Source organism: Emydura macquarii, unplaced genomic scaffold (assembly GCF_026122565.2).
Source record: "Emydura macquarii macquarii isolate MOO-44397 ecotype Brisbane River unplaced genomic scaffold, CSIRO-AGI_Emac_v2 contig_1146, whole genome shotgun sequence".
NCBI lineage: Eukaryota > Metazoa > Chordata > Testudines > Chelidae > Emydura > Emydura macquarii.
The window spans coordinates 4,854,862-4,880,506 of record NW_027131283.1 but is presented as its reverse complement, the minus strand read 5'-3'; the positions used below and the strand labels follow the sequence as shown (position 1 = coordinate 4,880,506).

The following is a 25,645-nucleotide window of genomic DNA, read 5'->3' as shown; positions in this document are numbered from 1 at the left end:
CCCACTCCCACTGTCATTTTTATTCATAGACTGAAACAGAAATATGACTTTTCCTGCTTTTTCAACTCCCAGTTGATTTCTTAGCTTTGAGTGAATAATTCCAAATAATGAAAATATTTTCTCTGTGCGCCTGCAGAGGAAGCTACTGCTGTGAAAAGTTGGCTTAGCAACTGAAGGAACTCTGTTTCAAGGTTCCTGGCTAATGATTTCCACCAATTCAGGGGAGTGACTTTGTTCAAAACATCATCAGTAAACATGTACTGTTTAAATGGTTCCACTCCAACCCTGAAATTTATTATGACTGGCATAACTGAGGAGTGATTTTGAGATGCCCATGCCATGAACGTTATCTTCTTCAGAAGTTAGGCATCTGCTTTTATATCTGGGGTCGAGAATATTTGCAAGAAAATGCGGTGGAGTTACTGCTTGATCCCTTCGCTTCTTTATTGCCTGTAGTTTAACTTTCTGGTTACGTATTTCTTTCTTCAGTGTCTCTTGAAGCCTTCCAAATTTCGGCAGCATCAGCAATGCAGCAACAATTTCTCTGAAGTTTGTTTAAGGCTATGGATCTAGGCTTCAGTATACTGAGCATATCCTCTACATTCCTCTTTAATCCATTTCTTCTTCAAGTTTGCAGCATTGTCTGTGACAAAACTGTGCAGGTAATAATTAAAATTATTGTTCAGTTTATTACAGCTTTCACTGACACATCTTTTAAATATTGTTGTGTGGGCATTTCCTAATGTATCTATTGTTTCTGAAAGATATGCAACCCCATCTTCTGTTGTCACACAGGCACATATTACTGGATCATTGTGTATATTGCTCCACGCATCAAGGCTTAAACTGACAAATTTCCCCTCAATATTTCTTGCACACTATTCTAGTTCCTTCTCATACACTGTATCTAGCAACCTTCCACCAATGTCTGCTCTACCAGGTGGAGTGTAGCCTGGTCATAAGGACTCAACCATGTCAATGAAGTGAAGTGTTTACTGTTAACAATGTGAAAAGGAGAATTTGTGGCATAAATGAACCAATCAATCTTTTCATCTATGGTGTCTTGTTGGTTTTTGCTGGTCCTTACTACAAACCCATCCATGGTGGTGGTTTTACTGGATGATTGAAATCTTTTGCTTGCTACAGATACTTTGTTGTCTGAAATACGTTTAGTTGCAGCACTGCTGCTAAAAGTACCAACGGATGACTGAAGGTGTTGCGGATAGACAGTCACAGTCAAAGTCTCTTATTCTTAAATGGAATCCTGAAACACTATTAAAAAATGATTAGTTGTTCTTCTCACTCTATTATTCAGTTAATTATTTACATTTTTTTCAGGAAGGATGCAGATCCAATTTCAAATTACCAAAAAAGCTAAGACTGACTGCACTTAGAGTGCACTTAATTTTGGAGTAAGCCCCATAGAACACACTAGCACTTCTGTTTTTTGAGAAAACAAGTATAGGATGGGGTTCCCTTGGGAAAGCTGAGTTATGATGAAGTAAATAGGGAATAGACTTACGGCATCACCATTATGGGCTGTGGCCATGATGTTCCAAAATAAGGGGCATGTATTATATAATATAAAATAAGAAAATGACACCCAGTGGCAACTGGCAATTCTAGCTTTCTCTTACTGCAGCTTTCTGTACCGTATACTTGGTGATAGATTTTAAACCTAGTTCACTAATTAAACAAGCCATAAGGATTAGCTAAGATAAACCTTTTTTTCTAGCATTATCCAACATAGCAGCTTAGGAATTTACTTGTTAAATCACACTTATACTAAAAGACATAGAGAGAGTCTTGAAGAATGATGCATTGCAAAGTGAATTATTTAAGTTACTAACCAGTTGATCCACATTGTTCTTCAGACAGACCCACATCTTCATCCACATCATTTTCTCCTAATAAGCAGTTTTCATTATGATGTTTCATTCTTGCAACTAGGCCCTGCATCTCCTTCTTGCACAGCTTACACTTGACATTTCCTTTTTTACCCAGGAAAGCAATTTCTTCAATATATTCCCAGATAGGATCTCTCTTACACCCAGAAGCCATGACAGTTTTTCTGTGGCAAAAATGTGAAGGAATATACGAAGCTGTGTGTGTACTGAATAACGTCTTCCCTTTTTCTTTCCAGTCCACTCCACTGTTCCTTTCTACTCTGCCTCCATCCTTTGTCTCTCTGTCTTTAAGACAGTGTCTTAACTAATTCCTCTGCCTTGCGTGGCCTACCACCACTACCACATAAGCAAAGAACAACAACAATCCTATCCAGCCTGTATCTTTCTTTGCACATGTGACTTTAGTTTGCTGAGAAACTAAAACAGAAACCCCAGGACTTTCAAGAAGGAAGAGTTGGTGGTTAGGCTGGACAGACTAGAGCTATTAATTAATTTTTATGAGACTGTAAGTGTAGGTTTAGCATGTTTGTGATGAGATTTAATTGTAACTGTTATTTTTTAAATGAGAAATTTAGTATTTTATTGATAATTTAAAAAAAAATCCGATTTTTTTTTTTGATTTTTAAAAAAAAATCATTGATTTTTATCCACCCTATTCTTGGGCAAATTAAGACCAGGGAAAATGGCTACATTTATCAAAATGTGTTACAATCAAAGATATTTAGTAGGATTTGTGTTGTCTGCTCACTGCAGAACAAAAACATGAAAACAGAGGCACAGCTGGTTAACAAACAATTTTGTTAACTGAATAAAGACGTACAAGACCTATCTTAATGTATACTGCTGCTCTGACAGTTTGTAAAACACAGAACACAGTGATCGCCAATGGAGGGCTCACAAATTATTTAGGACGACTACCTTATTTCCATACAGTACAATTAGTTGAACCAGTCTAAATTAGTGTTGCTATGATATTCATACAGAAGCAATGTGCTTTGGTATACTTTCCTTTTCAAGGAGAAAGTTTGGAGAAAGTTTCATGTGTAGCTGGAATACTTTCACTTCTTTTCCTTATTAATTCCAAAATTCCATCATAGAAATGCCAGCCTTTAGTTTGCCCAAATTTGTGGAAACCCAATATGGATCCCAGAGTTGTATGTTATCCAACAACTTTGCACTTTTGCTTTAATAAACTCTAATGTTTAGTAAAATAATTTTGATAACCTCTATTAAACTATTCCATATTTCACACATTTTAAACATCAGGGGAATAAAAAATTTATTTTAACTGATTTTTTAAATTTAAATTAAATACATTTTTCTTTCAAAAAACCAAATCTATTTAAAATTATAACAACCTATGTTAAGGCATAGACTTCCTGTAATTTTTCAAAATAATTTAAACTAAATGAAAAAATAATATTAAGTTGTACATGTTTGCTGCTGAAGTTTTGAAGAAAGTCAAACTACTGAACTGCTGGAAGTTACTAAGCACCTGTAACAGAGTTTGTTGAATTCCTAAACTAACTTTTGACAGCCTTTGCTTTTTCTGGAAATGCAGAGAACTAGTTTATTCAACTAGTTCAGTTAATTGATTTGTTCATTCAAAGTTACAACACCGATTGGGAGTGAAGAAATCAGGAAAGCTTCCTCTTCCAATCCATGAATAAAAACTAATTGTGAGAGAATGAGATCTACTCGTTCTAAATTTTTGAAGGACACGGTGACCATAAACTATAACATTTTTCCTCTTTATGTATTCTGCATATTTAAGGTAATTTTATTAAACTAAAAAAATTAAATGATGTTTTTGTGCATTTCTAATAGAATTCCATTTTCCATCCAAGTAGAGCTTGACATAAATTGCAAGTAAAAACCACCAACGATCATATCATTCACCATTTTCTAACAAAAAAAAAGAGTAAAAATTAAGAATCTGAATAAGTGTATGTTAAGATTTATAATTGCTTAAATAAACATGCACAGATATAGTGTATCCCCCTGGTTAGCAAAAGGTACTAATTTCAGTGTAAAGGTTATATTTAATTGCAATTCAACATGCTTTAATGTTTAACCCACCAATGCAAATCAACCTTTCTTTTGGAAATATCTAAATAGTACAAATGCAAAACAAGACTAAAATCAATGTATGTAAGGTTTCCTGCCAGCTGATTTAAATTATGACTAAAGTCAGAGATTTAAATCAATTCACCCTGTTAAATATTAATGTATATTCAAGTTCTGTGAAAAAGCGCTACAGAGAAGGCAGATGAAGGGTTCTTCTGAGATAAGGGACATTTCATACTTGGAAGCTAGTGAATATTTGAAAAAAATGCATATCAGTGCTTTACTGTAACAAGCAAAAAAGCATCTTGTTTTTCTTCAACTTACTTGCTATCATGCACAGAAAAATCTGCTGAAAATAGTTTAGCGACAAATTTTGACATTTTCTGTACCAGACTTAATTGCAAGTATAATGAGTAAGATGCATAGTTCACCATTAATGCAAAACCTATTACTCAACTGATGTAATCATTGCATCTTGTTTGCGATGAAACTGTAAAATAAATAAAGAACTTGCTATTTAATATGACAAAAATATTTAATTATTAAGCAATTGTTGCTTCTGATCACTCTGACAACCTGCATGTTAAGCATTAGTGTTCTAAAATCCCGTTTTGTACAGAAAGGAGTTCCTGCATGATTTCATGCAGTCTGTCTTTTATCTTGTAATCCTGACAACCAACCACTACACCAAATATCCACCTGGAGGTGGAAATTGTGGTATAGGTGTGCATGCAGACAGCAAAAGGTTTTAAGAGATTTAAGACCAGAAGGGACCATTGAATCATTTAGTCTGTATATAACAGGCCACAGAATTTCATCCAGTTACCGCTGTATTGAGTCCAATAACTTGTATCTGACTATAGTATATCTTCCAGAAAAGCATCTAGTCTTGTGAAGTCATCAAGAGAGAGAGAGAATCTATCACTTCCCTAGGTAATTTGTTCCAATGGTTAATCATGCTTAAAAATTTGTGCCTAATTTATTTTGTCTGGCTTCAGCTTCCAGCCAATGGTTCCTGTTATTTGTGGAAGAACCCAAACTCAGGGGTCCTTACTAATATGTCCGTTGCCTTAGCGGATGGTCCAGAATTAGCCAAACAACAGATTAGCAAAATCAAAGTTTATTCTTTACGTAAAGAAGGTGGTCCCTTCAAATGTAAGGAACGACCCTTGCTTCCAAAAAACTGACCGTATTTATAGGGTGGTATAAACAAGTTTTTACACGTCACAGTTTCCATGGTCATACATACTAAAAAAATATTATCTAGGAATTTTTCTAACTGAATACTTGCAACTTTCCTTATCTAAGTTACAAGGTCTTTCTCTGCATTCCATCTCTACTAGCGTCTAGACCTCTTAACAATTTCATGACTTCAAAACATTCTAAGATTAAATAACTGCTAAAAAACCATTTTCTATCTCAGGCTTTTTACCGCCATTTCTAAAATCAGTTCTCAGCAAAAACAGAGACCCCATCTTGTTTTCCCTTCACATATGCCATTGTCTATTAGATTCAAAAGCACTTAAGTATCCAGTATTATCATCACATGAAGGTACCTTCACACAGCAATCATGAGACCTTTCAGTATTCTGTTTAATAAACTAATGCGACTGAACTCTAAGTTTCTCCTTCTAACTATTTTCTTCAGTCGTAAAATCATTTTCTGGCTGTTTTCTGCACCCTCTGCAATTTTTCAACATCCTTTTAAAATATGGACTGTATGCACTATTCTAGTGTCAGTCTCACCAATGCCATATACACAAGTAAAAATAACCTGCCTAATTCTACTCCCCTATTTATACATCCAAGGATCAGAATAGCGCTTTCTGCCACAGCATCACTGGGAGCTCATGTTGAGTTGCATGTCCACTGTGATCCTTAAATCCTTTCCAGTCACTGCTTTCCAGGGTAAAACCTGTAAGTAGGGCCTTCATTTCTCCCCTAGCTGTATCACTTTACATTTGGCTGTATTAAAAGTTTAAATCATATTTTGTTTGAATGGATTCGGGTTACGAAGACATCCAGATTATTTTGCGTAACTACCCTGTTTGTCATCATTTACCACTCCATCGATCTTTGGGGCATCCACAAATTTTATCAGCAGTGATTTTATATTTACTTCAAGATCACTGATGAAAATGTTGAATAGCTTTGGTCATAATACCAATCCCTACAGAATCCCAGTAGAAACACGCCCACCATTCAATTATGAACTCTCTTACTTTTTGAGATGTCAGCCAGTTATTAATGCATTTAACGTGTGCTCTGTTGATACTGTATAGTGCTAATATTTAAACTGAGAATGTTATGGTACTAAGTGAAATACCTTACAAATATCTATCTTTATTACCCAGACTTGTAATCTACTCAAAGAATAAAAACAGGTTTGTCTGACAAGACCTAATTTCCATAAAACCATATTGATTGGCATTAACTGTATGCCTAACTTTTAATTCTTTATCATTTGAATCCTGTATCACTTTTTCCATTATTTTGCCTGGGACCGATGTTAGCCTATGTGGTCTATATTATCCAAGTCTTATATTATCCCTAGTTACTAATGGACTGGAAAGTATTCATGTGATAAGTATATCATCCTGCTTCTTTCCAACTATAGAATAAAAATATCTATGGAACACATCTGCCTTTTCTGTATCATTATAAACTAATGTATCATCTCCATCTAGTAACAAGCTTATATGATTGCTAGGATTTCTTTTGTTTTTGATACACTTAAAACCTTAGCCCTGCCACTCATGGGTATTTTCCCATCTTTAGTTTCCCTTAGCAATTGATATAAATTAGAAGTTCTGAAGTAGAAAATTGGTATCTACTTTCTCTTTTTTCCATGTGTTATACACTGCATTTTTATTTCTAATTATTGCTTTCATGTCACTGCTGAACTAGGTTGGAAAATTAGCCCTTCTGAAGCACCAAATACATGGGCCACCACTTTACACAAAAAAAATAAATATTAAAAAAAAAAAAATCTTCAGAACAGGGAGTGACAAACCCCTGCTCTTTCAGAAATAATGGCTGTACAGTGATGTGTCACTTGAGTGACTAGAGCATCATTTTTTCCATGTACAGCTAGTCAAAACCCAGTTCCTTATTCAAGTGCTATTTACAAAATGGATGGTGGGGGAGAGGAGGTGTGACATATGACAACATATTGCTCAGGAAAAAAACTTTGTATCTGGGAATGACAGTAGCTGGGTCATGTTACTTGGGGTGACGTAAGAAGTATTTTGTCACAGCCAATCTAACCCCTGTTCCTCATGTGAATAATTAAGTAAATAACTTATTGTAAAATCTTACAAAATTCAATCATTTATTCTGGTGAAATTTCTAAAAAAATTAATCTTACATTGATTTTTAAAAAATTGTTCTTTGAATAAAGCATTAGTACCATGAATAAGGAACTGGGAGTAGGGAACCAACTTTAGCCTCATATAATAACCGATCTACAAAAGACCCATTAGCTTTGAGGGTGAGGATACTGCTTGCAGCAGATTTTTATCCAACTATTACATGCAAACCTCATGAAGCCCCCCAGAGGAAGTTCCATGCGGTCTGAATATGGGAGAATCATGCTACAAACCTATAATCTTTAAGCCAAGATCCACTGAATCACAGTACCCATGGTTCATGGAAGTTAAAATTTTAATCACCTCACAAAGGCAGATAAAAACTTCTAAATGGAAAAAAGAGACAGAAAAAGGAGAGAGAATATCTAGTAGAGGGTGAAGGGAGTCAGGACTCCTGGGTTCTATTTTTGGCTCTCTCATGGAATCCATGTGATCTTGTATAAGTCATTTAACCTTTTGTGCATTAATTTGCCTATCTGTAAAACTGTAACAGCTGACTCACAGGTATGATATGAGGATTAATGTTTGTATAATGTTTTGAGATACTTTGATGAAAGATGGTACTGACAAAAATGCAAGGTATCTGCTTTTCCTCATACTTGTTTAAAGCACAAAAATCATACAATTATATGTAATAGGAAGTTTTCAAAAAACCAATTTATGGTTTCTGACAAGATAAACGGATTACTCAAGGAAATATGTTTGTTTTAAAACTATAATTAGGAAATGTATAATAATTATGCCTACATTAAAAGAAATGTAGTCAAAATTTAATTATTCAATTATTACTGTGGACTTAACAGTATGTAAAATGGCATTAAAGATGCGATTTCAAACAATTTCACAGACTTCATTCAACCTAATTCTGGGATTATCCCCGTTTCAGTGGAGCTCTCCTGTAAATCTACCTTAGAAAACGTTAGAATCCTTCAGAACTGTTGGGGACCTTAAAATGCCATTCCTCTGCAATAAGATGACATTGTGTCAACTACTGAACAAACTCTCCACAGTGGAAACCCTCTCATTCTCTTGCATTCCCATTTTCTAGGTGGATCACTCAGAGCTCATTCTCCCTGCTGCACATGAAGTACTGCCTCATTTACTGTGTTTGAAACCAGTTTATTCAGTACCCAACACTTATTCAGTTCCATCCAAGCATATCACTTTCACAAGGTCCCACCTATGGCTGCCTATAAATAGCCGGGCATGTCCAAAGCAATGCAAACTACTGTAATAGGAATCACATGTAGCTAAAATCACACTCATTTGAAATTGTAGGGGTTAGTCTCCCAGTTGCTTTTGTGGCAGCCCAGAAACATCTAACACAGGGCTTGTCTATACTTACAGTGGTGCAGCTGTAGCGCTTAGTGAAGACTATCTACACTGATGGATGAGCTTCTCCCTTCTGTGTAGGTACTCCACCTCCCTGAGAGGCAGCAGCTATGCTGATGGGAGAAGATCTCCCATTGACATAGCGCTGTGTACACTAGGGGTTGGATCAGTCTATGTCACTCAGTGGATTTTCCATACCTTGAGCGACATAGTTATACTGACACAAATTGATAGCCTAGACCAGGCCTCAGTTGTACCGGCATTACAAGATCCAGCCTTTTAGCACTTTTGGACAAGTTCATCTCCTTCAGTAAGAGCACATGTGGCTCTGAGCACTTTTACAGCTTCAAAGCACAGAAGAAAGATTGTTTTGTACGCAGTGGTGTGGCCGTGTTGGTCTCAGAATATGACACACACAAGGTGGGTGAGCTAATATCTTTTACTGGACCTACTTCTGTTGGTGAGAAAGACAAACTTGTGAGCTACAGAGAGGAGCTCTGTGTAAGCTGGCAGGCTTTGCACTTTCACCAGCAGAAGCGGATCCAATAAAAGATACTACCTCACCCACCATCTCTCTCTGACATCCAATTCTTGCCACAGTGGGTGGGGTGGGGTCAGGTTATTATCCCTATTTTACAGACAGGGAGACTCAGATCTCAGGCCCCTTTTCCTGGCCACACAGAAGTGTGTGTGTGTGTGTTGGGAGGGGTAGGCGGGGGGGGCCTAGACTGAACCCTCAGGAACTCCGACCACCGCCGCTGCGACGCTCATTCCCGCGGAGCAGCGAGACAAGCCGAGACGGCGTCACCCGGCACAAGAAAACCGGGCTTCGGCGGGAACGAACCAACTCACACACCGCAGGAGAGAGCCCCCAGCAGAGGCTGCGGGTCCGGCCTCGGGCGCTCAGCGCCTCCCTGCGAGGGGCCTCGAGCGGCTGGGTTGCCCGGCGCTACGGGCGCCACCCACAGCCCGAGTCCGACACCGACACCTCAGGTCACCGTCAGTGGGGGCGGGGGCGGGGACGCCTCGTTGCCGAGGACCGGTCCGGCCGCGCGCCCCTCCCTCGGCTGAGGTGAGCGCAGCTCGGGCAACCCCCGTAGCCAGCCAGCCGCGCCTCCCTGACACGCGACCTTAAGCCTCGCACCCGGCCCGCACGAGCCCAGCTCGACTGAGCGATCAGCCGGCAGCCCCTGCCCGCGCGCGCCTTTGCGTGACGTCATTCTACCGCGCCGTTGGAGGAGGAGGTTGCCCTCGAGGGCGGAAGAAGGGCTCGCTCACGTGGCAGGCGGTCCGCGCGCTGAGTGGCGGAGGGCGCCTGAGGCGGCGCCAGACGCATGCGCGCGGCTGGGGTGCGCTGCTGCGCACGGAAGAGGCCGCTCGGCTCGGGCAGATCGCTCCGTCTCTTCCCCTCCTCCCCCGCCCGGAGGCGCGGCCCCTCGTGGATGTGGCTGTGGCTGTGAGTGGATGGATGGAGGAGGGGCTCGTAGAGCCGGCGCGTGGGGTGTGGAGGGGTTGAGACGAGACGAGACTCGCTGGAGGTGACTTGGGCGGGGCGGGACTGGGCGGCGGTGAGCGAGCTGGGACTGGGCTGGGATGGGGTGAGGCGGGGGGAGTGAGTGGGGCTAACACGGGCAAGGACGGGGGCAGGGGGAAAACGGAGTGGGGGAGGGGGGCAGGAAGGGGAGTGCTAGGCGACGCCTTCCTCCTGGACTTCTGCTTCATGGCACCGTCTGACTCTTAATCATTCCGGAGCAAATCAGCTTTGTGTATCGGTGCAAAGCGGGTTTTTTCTGCCTGCCAGCTCCCTGAGTTTTCCCTGGGCTCTGGAAGTCAGCTGGGCTTTTTGTGGTGAGTGGGTCGAGAATGTCAGAGATTCTGCAGTCATTTGGGAGGCCCTGGTGGCAGGTGTATAGCTGAGGCTGAGTTGAGGTTTGCCTTTAAGCAGAGATTTCAACCTCTTGAGCAAGACTACAATCCAGCCCCCCATGTTGTGTTGACCGGGCATGGCTTTTGTCAGCCAAGTAAGCATGACTCCAGATATGCACGGAGAACAGCTGGAATGATGAGGCAGTACTTCAACATACTGAATTAGTTTCCACTGTCTGGTTTTCTTTGGTTAGTTTTTTTGTTCTGATCATAGTTATGGACCTGTCACTGGGTATGTCTGCATTGCACATCTGAGCTAACTTTAGCCTAGCTAGCTTGGGTGCTGGAGCAATGAAGCTGCAGCAGCACAGGCTTCAGCATGGGATAGCTGCCTGAGGCCTGGTCTACACTACAGAGTAAGATCAATGTAAGGCAGCTTATGTTGACCTAACTCTATATGCATCTGCACTAAAATGTCGCTCCCACTGATGTAACTCACTCACTATACTGACTTAATAATTTATCTCCACCTCTGCGAGAGGTATAGCACTTAAATTGATATAGTTAGGTCGATGCAATGTCAGTGTAGATACTGCGTTGCTTAAATCAACTGTTGCTTCCTTTCAGAAGCCATCTCATAATGCCCATGCTGGCAGTTAAATTGGTGCATGCATTCTCACAAGTACTGCAGTTCCAACTGTAACTTCTGAAAAACACATTTAAAAAAATATAGGACATAGAGAGCTTGTCTGCATTTGAAATGCTACAGTGGCGCAGCTTCAGTGTAGATGCTGCCTATGCTGATGGGATGGGTTCTCCCATCAGCATAGGTAATCCACCTCCCTGAAAGGCAGTAGCTAGAGCAATGGAAGAATTTTTCTGTCAACCTAGCGCTGTCGACACAGGGGGAGCAATGTATCTGGGTTGACCTAACCTTTTAGTATAGACCAAGCCTAAGCCTTGCTACTAGGGCATGGCAGAGTGTTGCAAAATGAATTAGGCCTTCTTTGGATATGTCTACACTGCAATTAAAAATCTATGGATGGCTCAGGTTGTGGGGCTGTTTAATTTCAGTGTAGACTTCCAGACTTGGTCTGCAGTCCAAACTCTGGGACCCTTCCATTTTGCAGGGTCCTAGAGCCCATGTTCTAGCCCAACCATAGAAGTCTACAATGCAGTTAAACAGCCCCGCAGCCTGAGTGCCGTGAACCCGAGTCGGCTGGCCATGCCAGCCGTGGTGTCTAGTTGCAGTGTTGTTGCAGAGAATACAAGTGCTCTTGCCTCTCTCTATATGAACCAGGAGAATTTAGAAGTTGATTGCCTGCTCATCATCACTACCTCCTACGTGTTTAACAGCTAAGCAACTTAACTTTTGTGTGAATTGTTTACAAGATCTCATCTTCATATTTTTCGGTCTTTAGTGCTCAGCTATTTAATTCATACTATCTGTAAACCCTTTCAGCCAACTGTTTCTTTGTAGCAATTAACAAATTTGGTAACTTTGTAAATAGAACTCTGTTCTTATTACATTGTGTCATGGGGACATAGTAACAGGAGTATTGTGAAATTTTGTATCTTTTATTTTAAAAATCTGATCTTACTGATTTTTTTTTTCTTTTTTTGCGGATGTGTGGCATAGTTCTGTTGAAGACATAATTTAGTCTACATGTGCTTCAGTACCCACTGGAAGAATGACAGATGACAAAGATGTACTTCGAGATGTGTGGTTTGGACGAATACCAACCTGTTTCACGCTGTATCAAGATGAGATAACTGAAAGGGAAGCTGAACCTTATTATGTAAGTACAGTAAGATAGGCAGGGATAGCCCAATCACATTTTTTTTTCAATCTCTTCAGTCTTCTTGATGTTTATGGTGGGAATGTTTTTTGTTTTTTATATGCAAGTGAACAAATGGTTGCTGGTGTTCTTATCAGTATGTCAGCTAGAGTTGATCCAGGGTTAGAGGACACTGTGAGTTTAAAAAAGAAAGGGGTGTCTGCCCTATGCTAATGCTCCTACCATTATTATCATTCATGAAGCTGTGGTAGTGAGACTGTTTAAAAAGGTGTAAGATGAACTTTTCACTTGAAGGTCAAATAAATTGTATTGAATACATGGGTATGGACGTGTTCAGTGTGTGCAATGAATGCCCTTAAATGTATGTGAATAAGTCTTCTGGTTTCACTGAAAAATAATGGATGTATCCTAAGAAGTGTTAACCTATTAGGACTAGGCAGGACAAATTTATAAGGTTTCTTTAGATTAAATATGTAAACAGTAATAGTGTTGTTGTTCTTAACTTTGCTGAATTTATGTAAAAGGTTGCCCAGGGAGTAGACCTGGGATTGGAGCAGGAGAATGGAGAGAAGAAAGGAAAAAGGTGAAGAATTTAGTTATTTCAGTTGTAGCATGAGAATGCATTCTGTGATAGTCTAAGTACCGTACTAAATTTCATGCATTTAAGGCCTCTGTACTTAAGGGAAAGCTCACTATACCTGGTAGTATTTTTAGATGTTTATTTTTTTCACTTAGTTTAATGAGAGAAGTTTCTATTGTCACTTAATGTGCTTTTTTTCTCTTCAGTTTTGTTTAGCTACTTTTGTTGTCCAAGGCAAAAATAAATATTTTTATATTCCAGAAGTTTCTCTAACAGTTTTGCTCAACCACAACTAGCCCTTATACAGAGACCATATGTAACATTTCTTCTGACTTCCGTCAGATGGAGGAATGTAATAACCATTGTCTAGATCAATGGGCTAAAGGCTAGAAAGTAGTTAAATGTATCTTTTTAATGTTTTTATATTTGTTTTTCATCACAACTATCCTCTGTAAATACTCTTGTCAGTAATATTGTAGTGTCAATATTTTGAAGAAAGGAAAATATTGTCCTAAATCATTCTTTTGTGCTATTGTTTGGATTATCTGCGTGTACATGACCTGATAAAATATCTAAATGTTTAGATTAAATGTGGATAGATTTAGGAGGGATGAGAAATGAATGAAATATGATAGAATGAACTAGAGATGTCTTTATGAACTTTATAAAGCTAATTTAATATACTTTTTGTATTCACTGGAATGAGTAATTTTAAGTCTAAGGTGGGAAAATGGTAAAATTAGGTTCTCTAATCTCTTGTCAAGTGGGAAAAAGTGACGATATGAAACTAGATGTGGGTGATATCGTAAGGGAAGAAACAAATAAGTGACTTTTCAGAAGGCTTAAGTATAGGATGATCTAGGCAATTGTGAAAAATATCTGTAGGATTTACTAAAGTTCTGAAATCCTAAAAACAGGTAAATGAATTACTTCAATTTAGAGAAACTAGACATCCAAGGTTGAAATTTTTGATCCTAGTCTTTTAAAGTTACTTATCTAAATCCACAGTGAGTCACCTAAATGTAAGTGGCTTGATTTTCAGATAGGCTAAGTATCCACAGCTCCTATGGATCCAATGTGAATTGTAGGTGCTTGACGTTTCTGAAAATCTGGGCATTTTTATTTACATGGCTAACTATGGATTTAGGTGTCGATCTTTAGGCACTTATACTTGAAAATTTTGACTAAAATCACTAACATCAATGAAATGCTAATTAACAATTGCTTATGATGGTACTGTCTGATTACTTTAAAAACAGAAACAAAATATATCCCCAGACTAATACAAATTAAGTATGGAATATTATAATGTGGACTAAAATAGAATTGCTAAGTGTTTGATACTCTCCCACAAGAACCCTACCAAAAGAGGGTTCTGTGAAAGATTTATTAAACATTATTGGCCACCATCTTACCCCACGTAGGAGAAAATTGGCCATCATCTTGCCCCACGTACATCTCCCCATGTAGGAGAAAATTGGTCAGTAGTGACAATGGAAGTTTACCTCTAATGCAGAAACACATTATACATGGATCTAGCTGCAAAAGGAAACTGACAGTCATGTGATACAGAAACAATAAGATGCGTGATAAATAAAAATTGACTGATATTTTAAACCACAAATGTCTGGACCCCTGTCTCAAGTATAGGAACTGTCTAGAATTAGTCTGTGAAGCACTTCGATATCTTTGAATGAAGTACACTAAGTAACCTTGCAAAACTGTCATAATTTACCATTTCACGCACAAAATTTTCTTGTCCAAATTTATTGTGATGATACTGAAAAATGTTAAGTTATTTTAACATATCTTGCCCAAGCCAAGTGGGAAGAGATTCTTGCAAATACGGGCTCTAGGAATGTAGTGTTAAAACCTTAAATCTTGTGGAAATGCTAAGTAATATTTCTTTTACAAGAGGCTTTCCATAATGGTTGGATATGGAATAATATTTTGATATGCATAAAATAATTATTTTAGAAATACCTAAAATTCAAATATTAATGTCAACTTTTGTTTTGGCTTAATATTTTTAAGGTTAGCCAATTTTTTATTCAACCATTTAAACACCATATTTCTAAGTCTATTTTAAAAAATTCCTACATTTTTTATATAAGGGTTTTTCTGCTCACCTTGTGTTTCTAAAGACCTTTTCATTTATTTCCTCTCTTACTGACTTTATGGGGAAATGATAGTGACTCTGTGTAAGTGCAGTCAAATATGCAAACTAGTAAAAATATTCTTTTGCTATCTTACTTTAGTTACTATTTTAATAATAGATATAAAAGTTTCAGAAGAGAAATATGATTTTAAGTTGAGTATTTAAAAAAGTGGATAAAGTAGCAAGTATATTTTTATGTAATGGCAGATAAGAATGTTAGGAGTAACTAGTTAGCTGATTGAGGGTTCAGTTATTTGTCTTTTACTTTGTCCAAAACAGAAAGTTTGCAACTCTGTTACCTTTTCTGTTTGAGAAATAAATCTACTTAAAAGGTGAATTGCATTGATGTGTCTTGATTCATTTTATAAAATAATTTTTCCTTTTATTTTTTGAGGGGGCAATCAGTGGGTCTTTAATGACTGGGGAAAATTGGAGCAATCCTGATGGGCATCAAATGTGGATACAAAATATGAAAGGGATGGAACTTGCAAAGTGCAGAGAATGAACAGTGACATTGATATGAATTTGACAATAATTTGAAAAGTTCACATTAAAATTTTTTTTAGCATCAAATGTTTATTTGATCAAAATTTTTAGCACAAGTGAATCTTCATTTTCAAGCAGTATTTTATAGAAATTTATCTATTCTGTATAATGATATGGGATACTCTATTTTTATTCTTACCTGTTCAGAAGAAAAGGGTCCAATTACAATAAATGTAACTGGACTTGACCAGTGAGTAATTTTGCCTTTTAGTAAATTACTTCTGTATACCTCCAGCTGCATTGAATGAAGCAAGAAAAAAATAATGTACAGACTATTTTTTGTGTTCAAGTATTTTCAGTGGTGGAGCCAGCTACTTGTTATAAAATAAGAGTTCTGAATGTATTAATTGATAGCATTACGTTCTTTTTGACATTTAAGAAGTAAATCGTTGATATTACTGTCTAAAAGTATGGCATGTTTAAAAAAAAGAATGCCAACTGTATATTTTGTCTGTGTTCTTGAAAATCAGTACCTGTATGTGGCTTTATATTAAATTTCTAAAGCTTCAAAAATAAATGACACCTGCTTGTACAAACTTTCCTTTCAGTTGCTTTTACCTAGAATAAGCTACTTGACACTGGTAACGGACAAAGTGAAAAAACACTTTCAGAAGGTTATGAGACAAGAGGATGTTACTGAGATATGGTTTGAATATGAAGGCGCACCACTGAAATGGTGAGTTGATTTAACTTTGGATCATTAAGCTTTGCATGTATAATACTAAAAAAACCCTACTGTATAAAAATTAATAGAGTTTAGCATGCTGTCAGCATTTGCGTCATAAGCTAATCACATCTTACTGCGAAGACTGGCGTTTCAGTACAATGGCATCTTCTTGAAGAGACCCATCACAATATTACTATTTACCAAATATTTGAATTAGTGATGGGGTGGGTGGTATTTAAATTCGATAGAACATTTAGTTAAATGCTTACTGTGACAGATCTGATGCTTTGGAAACATAGAATATCCAAGGACTGTTTATATGAGGTATGCAGATGTTGTGGACACATGGAATATTCAGACTTTTGTGTCAACTTTATGAATGTCATATCTTTATGAACTGGCTACTGATTGCATTCTTGGCCAAGTGGGGGAGCTATAAGGTTTGTGTTGATGTTTGGCAACTGTTTCATGAACTTAGTTTTTTCCTTTCTACTTGCTGCTGTAGACTGTGAACTATAAAAAGTAACATTACTAATTAACATTCCTTCATGGATTAACACTTCCTTATTTCTGGAGGAGAACTGTTTTTAAAGCAGGTGATTTGAAAGCTATGGTGTGTGCTACCTCAGTACAGATAGCATTTGTTCTCAGTCATGCACAGTACAAAGCAAACTGATTTTAACATCTCTAGATGAATTTTTATATGTTATGGCTGGGAAAAAAAATATTGATATTAGCCACTTGGGCCTCTGGGGAAAATAAATGTCATCTAGTGGACTCTGCTTTGCTTCATACTGCTGACTTGTAAGTGTTGTCTTGTGTTTCATATGCTAATGAAATCCTATGAAAGGAGTTGCTTGGAATTGTTAGTGATACAAAAAGAAGGATGACTGGAATATATGAAAAATATGTACATCCAGCTAGAGTTGAGACAGTGGAAGTTTCTCTTAGAATTGAACAATGATGATTATTTGAATTGTAGAGTCCACAATGTACTAGATACTGTTCAAATAAATAGTAAGACACAGTGCTTGCTGCACAATCTTATGTAGATAGATTAAATATTATGACCTCTATAATCTGTGATTATGTTGTAATGGGGGAAAAAAAGAAACCGGATGCTTAATATATTACAGTGGTTTCAAAAGAGGATGGCTTTAACTGAAAACTGTGTTTTGATACTCCTCTGTTAGATTATCCCCTTCTTTTTCCTTATTATGTGTATCATCATAGTGCGTAGGAGCCCTAATCATGGACCAGGACTCTGCGGTGTTAGGTGCTGTACAAACACAGAACAAAAAGATCTTCCTGCCCCAAGGACCTTTCAGTCTAAGTATAAGATAAAACAACAGATGGATACAGACAGTTTTGGAGGGAATACAAGGAACAGTGAGACAGTATTGCTTATCATGGTAGGTAGTGTTCTCTGCCTACCAGCAGCCCAACAGTTGTCAAGTTTTTTTATAGGTATCACATCAAAGGAGAGTTTTGAGGAGAGATTTGAAGGTGAATGATTAAGTAGCTTTGTGGATATTTATGGGGAGCTCTTCCCAAGTCTGTGGAACAGCCTTGGAGAAATCACAAAGGTGTTTGAAAATTTAACAAGTGGACAGTGGAGGCCAGTATTATTGGCTGGTTGGAGATGAGTATCGACATCTCAATAGCAAGAAAAAGTTGATGGGTGGGGTCTGACAGTGAAGGGCTTTGAAAATGGAAATAAGGAGCTTATGTTTGACGTGATACAGAAGGGGGAGACAGTAGATGGAATCAAAGAGAGGGGTGACATTGTCTGTGATGGGCTAGGAAAAGTATCTTTGCTGCAACATTCTGAATGGTTATGAGCAGGGCAAGATTATATTTGTCAAGACCGGAAAAAAAGGATGTTGCTGTAATCAAGACACAAGATAATGAAATCCTGGATGAGGATTTTAGTTGTGTGATTGGATAGGAAAGACCATGTCTTAGAGATGTTATACAGAAAGAATCTGCAAGTTTAAGTTTTATAGCCTTGATGTGAGGTCCTAGAGAGAGGTCCAAGCTGAAGATGATGCTCAGGTTAGGAGTCTGAGTGACGGGCAGGATAGTGGTGTTTGTACACAGTAATCAAAAAGGAGTTTAGAAGTTCTGTTTTGGCTATGTTTAATTTGAGCTGGCAGCTACACATACATGAGATGTCTGAGAGACAGGCTTATTTTAGTTTGGACAGAAGGAGACAGGTATGGAATAGAGAGCAGCTCCAAGAACATTTGAATTAGAATTAGACTGATTTCTAGGAGCACGAGGCACTACTTCAGGAGCAATATCTTTAGAAGGTAGACAGAGCAGCCAAGTAAAAATGAGGTCGCTTAATCACGATGAAGGCTATTATGCTGTAATTCTGCAAACACTTAAGCATGTACTTATCTTTACTACCAGGAGTAGTCCCATTGAAGTCAGTGGGGCTGCTCACAGTAATGAAGTTAAGCATGTGCACAAGTGTTTGTAGGATTAGGTCCTTACTTTCATTATTGTAAGTAAAGTATTGAGCCACCTGAGGGACCCTTTTTAATATTTGATGAGCACCAACAGTGTGGTGAGTACTGTACAGAACAGAGACTATGTAGGCCCTACCTCAAGGAATTGATTTAACTCATTTATTTTTTTGTTTTTTATGATGTCAAATGACACATTCTATTCTTGTTTAATCTAAGATGCATAGGATCTGGACTGGCTTTCCTGGGGAAGCCACTGGCTGGTGCTCCCAAGCATTATGGAACTCTAGCTTCCAAGGGAGGCAGAGAATGGAGATCCAGAGACCCAGTGCATGAAGAAGCTTGTGGCCTTCCTTTGCAACAGTACCATAGAATGGCCCATGGGTACCCTTGAACTCATTAGAAGACCACAGAACCTAAAATTAAGAGGCACTCTCACAAACTTATTTTAAGATATTGGGTAATTTTCAGAGAGACAAGGTAGATGATGAAATGTCTTTTATTGGAATAACTTCTGTTGGTGAGAGAGACAAGCTGTTGAGCTACAGAGAGGTCTGGGAAAGGTTTTCCCAGCATCACAGCAAAATGCAAGGCGGAACAGACTGTTTAGGATAAGTAATTAGCTCATACCATAAGGGACCATTCAAAGTAGAGTAGCCCATTAACACTCTGCAATCATAGGACAAAAAGGGGGGAGGGGCAGTGGGCTACAAATTGTTGTAATAAGCATTTAAATTAATTTTTTCTGGGAACAGAGACACTGGATTTATGACTTATTACAACAATCTGTAATCCACTAACCCCCCTTTTTTCCTGTGACTGCAGAGGTGTTAATGTTTCCCTCTTCCTTGAATGGTCCCTTACAATATGGGCTAACTACTTGCATTTTGCTGTGATGCTGGGAATATTATTTTAATTTTATTTACTTTTCTCACAAAAATAAGGTGAGGAAGTATTTTAACTTTAGTGTTTAATTTTAGTGTTAAGTGGTGAGTTCTGAAGTCATACTAACCACCTTTGGAAAATAGTTCCACAGTCTTGGGACAACTCCCTGGAAAGCTGTCTCCCTTTCTCATGACTTTTATCCTTAAAATGGACAGTTTAATAGTTTCTGGTGGAAGTAGTTGTCTCTGGAATTAATTTCTTTGGGAGAAGAGGTAGTCTAAGTAGCTTGGACAAATTTCAGAGAAGGCATAAAGATTAAGACTGGGACTGACATTGACCTAGTAGTGTGTAGAGAGCTAGCATAGTGGAGCATTTGATGTCTCCTTGTGACCGTTGTACCTGATTTTCCTCAGCTACTGCATTTTGGACCAAATGAAACTTATTTTAATGATGATTGTGCTCATTCTTAGGTATAGGCAAGTACAGTAATGAAGTCTGGCGATGTCAACTTATCACAGGATGGGGGGTTGGAACAGTATTTTACTTTGCTGTCAATGGGACAAGGTGTTTGTCCTTTTCCCATCTCCTGAAGAAGCTATTTGAGTTTCCAGTAGGAATCTTGAAGCATCCGAAGGCTATAAACCAGCTTGATTTGATGGTCTGTGAGAGATTACCTTGATGAAGAGCTAGAGCTTCAAAACTGTTCCCATTCCCCAGCATCATTTACCTTGGATCCATGTGTAGGTTCAGCCAGCTGCCATTCATCCAGGTGCTTAACTTGGCCAGAATGGGGCTATGGTGCTGTTAGCAAATGATGTTAAAGAAGTTGTATAGCAGAGTATTTTTGGCACTTCAGTACATGATGTTCAGTGGTTTTCCATAGCTTCATTTATGTATGCGTTTGGGGTTTTTTTAGATTAATAAACGTTTCTATATTCTGGATGTGTCATACCTAACATAATGGGACCTCAATCTTGACTGAGGCCCATAGATGCCATTGTAATACAAACAGCAAATAATTAAGACACAATTCAAAATACAGTACAAAGACTGCCCCTACATAAATGAATATCTAATCTCCTCCAATCTTCAGCCCTTTTCAGAAGCCTGATGTGGTAGAAAATGGACTCTTTAGTATGCCCAGAAAGTTAACAAATCTGTGCTTTGGTGAATGGACCACATTTCCTCATTAACACTCTCAACAGCTTAATAGACATCATGAACAGAAAAGGATCAATATAGATTCTTTTGGTACCATGCAAGAGAAAGCCCTTATGATGGAGAAACAATGGTGAGATGGAGATGCTTACGCTGGCATTAGCCTTTGCAGGCTAAGGGAACAGTGGTAGTGGAATGGAGTTGGGGTAACTCAGAGGCCAAAGTATTGAGAGATGGGTTATACAAATTAAAAATAGTTGATACAGTCTGACAAGTTGATGCAGTCTAGCAACATTAGGACATTAAGCAAATAGGGTGGGTATCAATCAATCTCAACATGGAGGAACTGGGTAAGTTTGGTAATTGTTTTTAAATTTATTTTTTCTTACCTGTTGCTTTGACAGGACTTAATGCAGTAGTTCATTGATCAAAGTGTTACCCCACACTAGGGCACCACACCTTTATCCCAATCCGTAGGGCTTAAGGCATAACCCGGTTAATTTAGGCACTCCCACCCTTTTCTAATTCATACTTTAAGGCTCAAAGGCACCCGTCCACCCTTTCCCAATCGGTAGAGCTCCGGGCGGGAAGGCACCTACCCTTACTCAATTCACACTTTAGGACTCAGGGTCACCCAATCCCAGTCTGTAGGACTCTGGGTGAAACTAACCTGGTTAATATAAGTACCCACACCCTTTCCCAAATTCGTGGGGCTCCGGGTGTATATTACTGTGGTTTTGCAGGATCTTTTATCAGTGAAGGAGCCTTACACAGTAATTTCCTTATTCTCTATTTATTAACAATTACCAAAACAGAATACACACACTAAGTATACAATGCTCACCACTCCTAATAAGGCAGACAAGCTTCTCCTGGTGGCCATTCATGATTAGTTCATCTGGGGACTCCAGCTTCTGCACAGTATGGTTGGCAGGGTGTTGAGGTCTGGCAGCTCTGATCTTGGGCTGTGTCCTGGAGTTAGGTTCCAAAGTACTTCCTTTTGGACCTTAGTTTATATAGTTAAATCTTGGGTCCTGCTTAGCTGTACCTTAACCAATCATTTAAACTAAAGTACTACAAAACACCAATCCTAGCCCATTATGAAACAGTTCTTTAACCAATCATATCCCACCACCTGAATTGATTTAAATAGTGCACACTTAGTTATGCAACAGACAGAAACAATCAAAGAACCAGACATAAATCTTTCAGATAAACAATAGAGAATTGGGTACTATAAAGGCAAAACAATAAGGAGTGTAGATTTTACAATAACAACTGTTGATAAGTGCTTTCCAGACAGAATGCTATTAAACAAAGTTTTCTTTAAGCATCTTAATATCTGTTTCTTTATCTGGTGGTGGTAGGTACTATTAAGACAGAAACACCTTCTTAACAGCCTGATATTACATTGTTTTGAAGTAGTTTCAGGAATGTGAAGATGTGACTATATGCCACTTAGCTTATGGCTCTCTCCTAATATGGCTGCTACTGCTTAGCCCAAGAACAAGGCCTAAGCTTAGCCAAAAACCAAGGCCTCCAACCTTACAAAAGCAGTGCTAAAAGTCCTAAAAAAAAGATGCATTTTAATTAAATGGTCTTAGTCAACGTGAAATCTAGTTTATTGAAGTGCAAAGAAAACAATTTGGGGAAAAAAGGAAAATCTCTGATCCTCCATTTATAGAAATCTTAACTATTAATTGTAATGAGTAAAAATTTTCAGTCAATGTGGTTTTTTAATGCTGATTATGCCTTTCTTTATTATTGCACGTTGATGGGTTAAAAGTAAATATCAATAAAACTGCAGTGGAACTGCTACTTAAAAAGCTGTTGCACGGTATTAGTACAGTATTCTGCACATTGGGTGGAATGAAAATATATTACTAATAAAATGTGAGCCTCCAGAATCTGATGAAGTGGTGATCTATAAAGTACTGTTCATTAAAGTATCACTTTTATATTATATTTTATGCATTTTTTTAACATACAACGAGAAATGGAAACGTAACACAAGTAGAGATGTCTGCTCTCTACACTTTATCTCTCTGTATCCATGTTGCATGCCTTCCACATCTATCTTAGCCCTAAACTGATGGCCAAGGCTAATTTCTTTCACTAAATTTTAATGCTCTAGGACCTGGTCCTTCATTTCTGGTACACTGAAAACTTCCAATGATGGGAAGAGAAAATATGTAAATGTCAATCACCAGCTTCAATTATGTTGTATTTTCACAGCTTTCACCTTCACCACAAATTCTGTGGCATGTCAATTCTTTTCTATTCTTGACATGACAGTTGCTTATATGCTACACATCTTATTTTATTGCCCCAGAAAGTTATTTCTAGCATGAAAATAACAACAATGCTTCTATTTGTTCAGGCTGACACACTTCATCTTTTCCCAGTGCTTCTTCAAAGCTTCCCACATCCCCCCAAAAAAAATTTGTTGGAAAGTTCATGGCAGTTAATTTCCCTTATTGGCTTTATGTCTTTTTGAAAATATTAATGCACTTAAATAGAGTTCTGCAGCTGCACGCTTACACTTTACAAGCACCTACTCTGTAATACTACAGCAACATCTAATGGACAGTGGCTGGAAATCAAGTCGCTGCTATGCATTTATAGATTAAAGCCCTGCCAGAACTAACTATTGTTCCAGCAGCTTATAAAGAAAGCTATGGCCTCTTGGAATTTTTTCCTTTCCTTTTTATTTCCCCTGCGCAAGACCTGTCTGTCCTGGGCTCAAACTCCAGTTCAGTCTGACTCTGGCAATCAAACAGTATCTTTTAAACAGGAAATCTCTGGTAAGTAGTTTGTGTAGTCATGCTATCTTACTTTCTGCCCATTTCTTTGGTACTTGCTTACTTTGAAAAACTTATTTTTTAATTTTTTTTCATTCCTCCCCTGAGCTCTTTAGGTGCAATGACCTGTGCTTGCAGGTCCCTAACATGTTTGTGGTGTTTCCACATCCCTCTTAGCCCTAAACTGATGGCCAAGACTAATTTCTTTAATTAAATTTTAATGTTGTAGGACCTGATCCTTCATTTCTGGTACACCCAAAACCTCCAGGTCTCATGTGATATGTTCCTTGTATAGTTGTGTAATTCTTAAAGGAAATCTACATGTTTTACTTAGCACACCAATCGGAGTACTCTTCCATGAATTGTCTTCACAGATCTTTGCTGTAAAGTAAAAAGATGTGCATTAATAATGGATCCATATTTTCTGAAAGTCCTGCTCTATATCCATCCTTTCTTTGCATTTTGCTGGTAGAAAATGAGGTCATGGAGCCACTCTCTTGTTCTTTCTTCTATTGTTAGGAAATTTGAAATAGTGAAACTCAAAAGAACATCATGAACTTAAAAAAAAAAAATCAAGCTTCTGTCTGAATTTTTTAATCTACTAGACTTATCTTGAATGTAGAGTTGTTGGAGCTGTATTGGTCCCAGGTCCTAGACCTAAAAATGAAGAGGTCTGTGTAAGCTCAAAAGTTTGTGTCTCGCCAACAGAAGTTGAATCAATAAAAGACATTATCTCACACACTTTGTATCTCTAAATTTGTCTTCGCTTTTAGGCTAACTAGCCAGCAGATGGTGCTGAAGCACTAGATTGTTTGTTTTTTGCTGTTATTAAAATCTGTTATATCACTCAATTTCTCTAGAAATGATGCCTTCTCCTTCAGTCCTTACAGCCATAGATTCACAGACGATTAGGGTTGGAAGGGACCTCAGGAGGACATCTAGTTCAACCCCCTGCTCAAAGGAGGGCTCTTTAAGGCCCCCATCCTGGAAAGTGTTAAACACATGCTTGACTGTATTCTCTGTGAGCAATCCCATGAATTCAGAGGAACTATTGAATGTCTGAAATTAAGCACATGCATAAATACTTGCAGGATTAGGGTCTAAGAGAACAGTTTTACTTTGTCAAAATTGTCATGTTTCCAGAAATACTAATTTCTAAGCTTTTTGAAGGCATGAGAATTGAGCATGATGTGCCATATCCAAGTAAAGGTTCTATTGAGTACTAAAGCACTTTTCATATTTCATTAAGAGAAACATTTAACAAGATGGTCATTTTTAGGTTTCTGTACAAAAAAATGCATAATAAATGTTATGCAATATATATTTGGGAAAGGTTTAAAATACAGTATTTTTCTGCACTTGACAAAGCCTGTAGTATATTGCAAAATCTTGCAGATCTCTTGACATAGTAAATTACATCTACATTTTTTACTTCAAAGTAGAAAGTGAACACTTAGAGGGTGCGGTCTCTGTGCTTGTAACTCGTATTAGGTTTAGTTTTAATCCCAGTTTCCCTATACTTTTTCCTTCTACATTATTCTGACTAGTCCCATAGTAATGGGATTAAAAAATTGAACAAATCCTGCCTGGCCTTGCCTCACTCAGCCTACTTACCAACATGCCCTTAGTTCTGCTGCCTGTTTGCAACCATTCCCTCAAGCTGTGAGCCAGGAGTGAAGTGGGGAGTCATGTCAAGAATAAATATGATATTCTTTAGGGGTAGGTATAAAACTTGGAATTAGAAACTGTTCAGTTCTAGTCCTGACTCTGCCAGTGACTAAATCAAGTCAATCATCTTTCCTTGTACAGTGCTTTGAGTATGCTTAATACTGACTAAAATGATGAGGAATAATTGGCAATTTTTGAAGTTGGCAACTGGAAGTATGTTTACTGTTAAACATAAATTCTAAATGTACAACTCATTTGCATTTAATGTACTCGGTTTTTTAATTTTTTAGGCATTATCCAATTGGATTGCTGTTTGACCTTCATGCATCAAATACAGCCCTTCCGTGGAACATCACAGTACATTTCAAGGTA

The 25,645-nt window shown here is 38.1% G+C and overlaps 1 protein-coding gene across 3 annotated transcripts in view; it reads left to right on the top strand.

Moving 5' to 3' along the window:
* Positions 1–9,983: 9,983 nt before the first annotated feature.
* Positions 9,984–25,645, top strand: part of ATG5 (autophagy related 5) — a 121,764-nt gene continuing 106,102 nt past the window's right edge. The window contains exons 1-4 of one of the 3 annotated variants that reach the window (XM_067546537.1): positions 9,984–10,124; positions 12,180–12,339; positions 16,172–16,299; positions 25,564–25,642. In XM_067546537.1, the coding sequence (XP_067402638.1) occupies positions 12,232–12,339; positions 16,172–16,299; positions 25,564–25,642 (315 nt within the window). In that variant the 5' untranslated portion in view covers positions 9,984–10,124; positions 12,180–12,231. Of the gene's footprint in view, positions 10,131–10,168; positions 10,213–12,179; positions 12,340–16,171; positions 16,300–25,563; positions 25,643–25,645 lie in introns of those variants that run through there. The other 2 variants (XM_067546538.1, XM_067546539.1) reach the window with 2 other exon arrangements.